The sequence below is a fragment of the Gadus chalcogrammus genome, chromosome 2 (genome assembly GCF_026213295.1).
Source record: "Gadus chalcogrammus isolate NIFS_2021 chromosome 2, NIFS_Gcha_1.0, whole genome shotgun sequence".
Taxonomy (NCBI): Eukaryota; Metazoa; Chordata; class Actinopteri; order Gadiformes; family Gadidae; genus Gadus; species Gadus chalcogrammus.
Window position 1 is genome coordinate 13,375,122 of NC_079413.1, and position 6,105 is coordinate 13,381,226.

The 6,105-nt window shown below is 43.5% G+C and overlaps 1 protein-coding gene across 1 annotated transcript; it reads left to right on the forward strand.

Moving 5' to 3' along the window:
• The first annotated feature begins 576 nt into the window (after positions 1-576).
• LOC130401879 (protein kinase C alpha type-like) lies at positions 577-5,719 on the forward strand. The gene is made up of 4 exons (XM_056605894.1): positions 577-592; positions 2,118-2,225; positions 3,627-3,767; positions 5,504-5,719. Exons 1-4 carry the CDS (start codon positions 578-580, stop codon positions 5,717-5,719), a joined length of 480 nt encoding a protein of 159 aa, XP_056461869.1. The 5' UTR covers position 577.
• The last annotated feature ends 386 nt before the right edge of the window (positions 5,720-6,105 follow it).

Here is a 6,105-nt window from a genome sequence, read left to right on the forward strand (position 1 = left end):
CGTTTCCATCAAGTGGTTGGAGCGGAATAGAGTGATGACGGTACACGTTGATGTCGGCAGGGTTGCTATGGCCGGTCGTTATGCGGAAATCTGAAAGACTATCAGTCCTGTGTGTTCAAAGTTCGCTACGTCACAGCTGTTTCGAAAAGTGTGTTTCCATCTCCCATTTTGCGAATTTACTCTCTTTCGCATTTCTCAAAAACCACCTCAAGCGAGCGGATAAACCTTTTTGCGAATTAGAGGATTTTTATGCGAATTTTGGTGTTTCCATCATCGTTTACTGATTCGATACTTCATAGTTTGCATTAAATCAGGGGGATGGAAACGCACCTACTGTCATGCATCTAAAATAAATTGGCTAAACGATTGAATAGCACACTGAATGTCTTGTACAGTGTATGTGAGTACGATAGACGAATAAATTAATCACAACTTTCTTTATATTTGTGTTCAGGAGTTTATGTCAATAAATCAGATGTGTATCCTTCCTCTGCATTTCGTTCCCTTGATAGATCATTGCGTACCAACCTTATGGGAAGTCTGTGGACTGGGGGCGTATGGCGTTCTACTCTATGAGATGCTGGCAGGACAGGTAATCACCTACTTTTTCGTCTTTCAGGAATTCAAAATTGGTTAAGATTAGTGGTAAGATTAGTATTGCTGATATTGAAATATTGTAAATAGGCCTATTGAGTTGTACTCAAACCTACATCTCACTCATGAAAATACTGCTACTGTATTGTGTACACAGTTGTTTTACATTAGGCACATTTTCTTAACCACTTGGCAGAATACAGCTGGTGGATGGTTCTATGAAATTATATATATCAGGATTGATTGGAGTTCCTTTGTTGGATGGTGAATGAGTTAGCGAGTAAGTGAGTTGCTCAGTTAAATAGTTAGGGTTAGGGTTAGTGAATGTGAGTGAGGGAGTGAGTCAGTAAGATACTGAAACAGTGAGTGAGTTAGTTTGTTAGTAAGAAAGTAAGTGAGTGAGTAAGTGTAGTTCCTGAGATATCTAGCTAATGAGTATGTTAGATAGCTAGTGAACTAATTAGTTGGTAAGTGAGTTAGTGGGTTATCATGAATAAATAAATCATATAATAATAATGATTATAATAATAATGATTTACTAAGAAGTGAGTGATCATTAATTTAATGAATGAGTGAATCGAGAATCCCACTCAGTGTGTTTACACTGAGGGGGCACTTATGGATTCCGCTCTCAGAGTGGTCGAAGACATCTATATTTTATAGGCTCTGCCATACCATAGGTGAAAGAAAAATACATAACAGATGCAAGAAACTAGAGACAAAATCTATATGTCTCTCTTTAGAGTGAGAAGAATAGCAGCATTATGATGAAGGTCTGTTATCAACATGCTCAACGCACACTCACACTCACAGCCACCACCTCTGTTGACCTCACATACAGAGCTGTCAGAGGAATCCATGAGTCATATTCAATTAAACCTGTGTATAATGAAGCCGAATTCCAAGCCTTTTGGTTTCCTGGCAATCTCTCAGTTTGGCTTCCAACGTAAACGCATTGGGGCTTGCTATTCATCTGGAAACCTTAAAAAGTTACCCCCCATTTTGTTCCTAATGTCTCTGATTCTGACTTGGGCGCACATCAGATCTGCCACCTTGGCGTGTCGGGTGTGTAATACATGCTCGGTTTCTGTCATGTGGGGAAATGGCCAACATCTCTTCGGAAGGGCCTTCCTATATGGTGGTTGGCTGTGTCATTGCTGTTTGGCTTCCCATGCGAGAGAGCAATAGCGTGCTCCAGAGTTATACCTCATTTTAGTCGCCGTAATCAAGGATTGTGCAAGGTTCATAATTTATGAACCACAATATTACAGATAATATTCATATCTTGTAAAAGATGAACTAGCTAAAAGAATAAGACATTGGTAAAATTAAGAATTGCGATAAAGATCTGCTAAAAAATCTCTCTCTCTCCTCTCTCTCTCTCTCTCTCTCTCTCTCTCTCTCTCTCTCTCTCTCTCTCTCTCTCTCTCTCGCTCTCTCTGTTCTCTCTCTCTCTCTCTTCTCTCTCTGTTTCTCTTCCACTCTTTCTCTCTCTTCTTTCTATTTCTCTCTCTCTCTCTCAGCCTCCATTCGATGGAGAGGATGAGGACGAGCTGTTCCAATCCATCATGGAGCACAACGTTTCTTACCCCAAGTCCATGTCCAAGGAGGCCGTCTCCATCTGCAAGGGAGTGAGTCCTGCTTCCAGAGCCCTGCTGGAGTGCTGCCTTGGTCTCGGGGGGTTCAGCCGAGGAATCTCCCGTTGATTATAATGATAGGGTGCTTTTGTTAGGATTATTGTCATACCAACGGGCAGATCTAAATTCTGAAAATGGAATTCTAAATTTAGCATCCACACCTGTGAACAGGGTTATGTCAAATAGAAACTTAGAAATGAGGTTTCAATACATTCTTTAGCCTTTATCATTTTTAATCATTCCTCTGGTGTTTTTCCTTGCAATGGTGTTAGATGATTTCATGTAATTGTGTTGAATTGAATTAAGTGAATGAATAATTGAAATAGTTTTGATACCAAGATTAAAAAAATGTACATGAGTCATTCAAATTATTAATATTGTTCCTGAGCACCTGCAGGAGAACCTGCTGTCTGTGAGCTGACATCATAACACTGCAACATCACCACGGGCGTCAATTTTGTAATATTAATATTCACAGACAGGTTCAGCCAGTCTTTTGATATACCCTACCATCACTTCCACACTTAATAGTGTGCCTTGCAGCTTAATGGACCCCAATAGAAGTATAAATTAAAATATCAATGTTTCCTCTCATGGAAAAAATAGAATGCTGAAAATGGCTACATCAAAGAGATTGCCATGAATAGGCACTTCCAATCCCACTTTCCATCTCAAAGCTGTGGGATGTGTGAAGTTTAAGGGGATATCATTTTATTCAGCATTCACACACAAAGAGAGAAAAAGAAAGAGAGTGTGTTTGTGTGGTGTGTGGTGTGTGTGTGTGTGTGGTGTGTGTGTGTGTGTGGGTGTGTGTGTGTTGTGTGGTGTGTGTGTGTGTGGTGTGTGTGTGGTGTGTGTGTGTTTGTGTATTTTTGTGTGCCAGTCATCTGATTCCATAGCCATATCAACTAGTAGTTATGAAGCTGAAACTCACTGAAGTTTAAAACCTCATAGCATCACATGTATACAATCCCTTATATCCTTCTCTCTCCTACTACTCCCTACTTCCTCAACTCTCCCTCCTTCCTGCCAATGGTCTGTCTCTCTCTCTCTCTCTCTCTCTCTCTCTCCCGGTCCTGTAGACAGAGTAAGGGACTGGAAGCAAGTTCTTGTAGTTCTTGTTTGATGCTATGATTCTCAGGTTGCAGCTTTTGCCGATGTTGATTACCGGTTGTGCTGCGATACTAAAAACAAGAACGGAATTTGGCAAATTTTTTCATAGTTTAATTTGTGACATAATAGGCCTGTGGTATGGTAAAAATATCACTGATTTACAGAGCAGAAAATGTTGTAAACCGAATCCATAAAGTCTCACTTCATACACAATAAAAGCTGTATATAATGCTGGCGTATACACCCTCCTCCTACAGCATGTGATTTCCCTCTCGCTCTCAGCTGATGACCAAGCACCCATCCAAGCGGCTGGGCTGTGGGCCCGAGGCGGAACGGGACATCAGGGAGCAGGCGTTCTTCAGACGCATCGACTGGGAACGCCTGGCCAACAGAGAGATCCAGCCCCCCTTCAAACCCAAAGTGGTGAGGACAAGTCTGCGCCCCCAAAATACATATTGTATATTTGAACATGTTATGTGAATATCTGTGTATGTCGCTTCATAACTCTAATTCTGAATTTGAAAGTGTGTATGTGTGTGTCTGTGTGCGTGTGTGTGTGTGTGAGTGTGTGTGTGTGTGTGTGGGTGTGTGTGTGTGTGTGGTGTGTGGTGTTTGTGTTGTGTTGTGTGTGTGTGTGGGTGTGTGTGTGTGTGTGTGTGTGTGTGTGAGAGTGTGTGTGTGTGTCTGTGTGTGTGTGTGTGTGTGTGTGTGTGTGTGTGTGCGTGCGTGCGTGCGTGCGTGCGCATCTCGTTTTTGTACGTGCAATTACAAACTGTTTGTGTGCATATGTGTGTGCATGTGTGCACACAGGCTAAAAAGACCATTAAATACCAGCTGCAATCAGCACTCCCCCCCCCCCCAACTACCACCCCCTCTGCCCCACGCTACCGCTTGTCTCTTCCTGTGACTACAAAGGGCTTCAGCTTACAGTTCGGTTAACCCTGTATCCTCTAAACACCCACGCACACACACACACACTTCATCTCCCTCGTCTGTATCAGCTCCGCCTACTGAGACAAGGCACCGCTGGCCGCGGCTCAAAATAGCCAACTTGGGGCACAAACACATATTCACACAAACAGAAATGCACAAACACACACACATACACACACACACACACACACACATATACACACAGCCCGTGCCGATGATTTCATGGCAGATGTAATGGAAGACAGGGAGGTTGAGTGGTGGGCTAATTTTGGCTTGGTGGACTCAGAAAGCATTGTGGGGTTCATGTGGGTGCATGTATTCCAAGTGCACGTATTTCCTCACTAATGGGACTGAAAACAGTCCACAGCCACAACACAAAGGCCCATTGAGGTGTTATTGCGTTGGTTTTTATGTATTCTGCGCTATTGTACTTCTGAGTAGCAGCATTACAAGGCGCCCCAAAATGCATTTCATAGGCACAAAGGACAGGAAAATGTGTTTATTTGCGACCCATTGGTTGAAGCAATATTCAACATTTACATAGTTGCAGATGGGATTAGGATTGATTCGTCATACAGTTTGTTAAAGAATAGAATCCTGACGCAAGTAAACACGCATGCACCTTGACAACCCAGTCCCATTCGCGAGAGGAATGTTGAATGTGCCAATCGGCTACGTGGTGTCCCCTGTATATTAAGCGTCAGCTATGTACTGTACATTGAATTTGAATGAGTCTGACACATGACTGCCCCCAGTGCTTAAGATGACCTCGGCCCATGCTGCTTTGGGTTTGGCTTTTTTTCCGAATGCAATCATGATGACTCCTACGCCCTTCCCTTCAATATCTGGCTGTCAAATGTGCCGCCTTCCCCAACCTCCTGAGCTGACGGGGTTGACGGTCTCCGTGGAGAGCGTCAACCAGTGGTCCTTAGAACTAAATCACGCCGTGGTCTTCGTTATTTGTTCACATCCGCAAACAAGATGCCTGACGCCTACCGGCTCATTACCAACTTTTAAATGATCTCACGTTGAATGAGGGCATCTGCTACATAACAGACTCTCAAACCCACTGTAGGATTAACATACTATTTAGAAAATAACAAGATAAAATGGTGGTTGAACCGCACTGCATCTGACATCGATAAGACACGAAGGATAACAATTATCTTCCCACGGGGTTGTCGTTTTCAGTTCAACAGTCTCTCGTGTGTCTTTGTATTTCACAGGGCGGCAAGGGGGCGGAGAACTTTGATAAGTTCTTCACGCGCACCCAGCCCATGCTGACCCCGTCCGACCAGCTGGTCATCGCCAACATCGACCAGAGTGAGTTCGCCGGCTTCTCCTACGTCAACACGCAGTTCATCCACCCTCACTGCACAGCGTCGTATGAGTGGACCGACGGCAGTGGAGAAGGAGGACATGGAGAACGAAAGATCGAGTGAGACAGAGGGCTATGGATAGAAAGTGGGACAACAACGGTGACTTTGCAGCTATTCCACACGCCAATCCTTCAGTATCCTACGGGGGAGAGACTCGTCGTGTCGTCCTCTACTCAACCCTCCGGGAGAGATCAAGGAGGAATCAAGAAAAACCAGAAGGGGAGAGAAATCAAGTCTCAATCATCACAACACTTTTGCTGTTACTTTTAAAAAACGTCCATCTCTTTTCACCACACAGCCCCACACATTCGTAAATATATAGATAATATATTCATATTCCTTCACGCCGGTATCCTTCATTACTCCGACTCTTTCCTGTGTTTTGAATGTGAGAAGCAGACACGGCCCTAATATGCCTTCTAGGTCCTGGTAATAAGATGCAAGATGTA

What these genes read in the sequence shown, in the direction of transcription:
- LOC130401879 (XM_056605894.1), top strand. An exon ending in CCGTCTCCATCTGCAAGGGA is followed by an intron (nt 2,226 to 3,626) that starts GTGAGTCCTGCT and finishes TCTCGCTCTCAG; the next exon opens with CTGATGACCAAGCACCCATC. An exon ending in CCCCCTTCAAACCCAAAGTG is followed by an intron (nt 3,768 to 5,503) that starts GTGAGGACAAGT and finishes TGTATTTCACAG; the next exon opens with GGCGGCAAGGGGGCGGAGAA.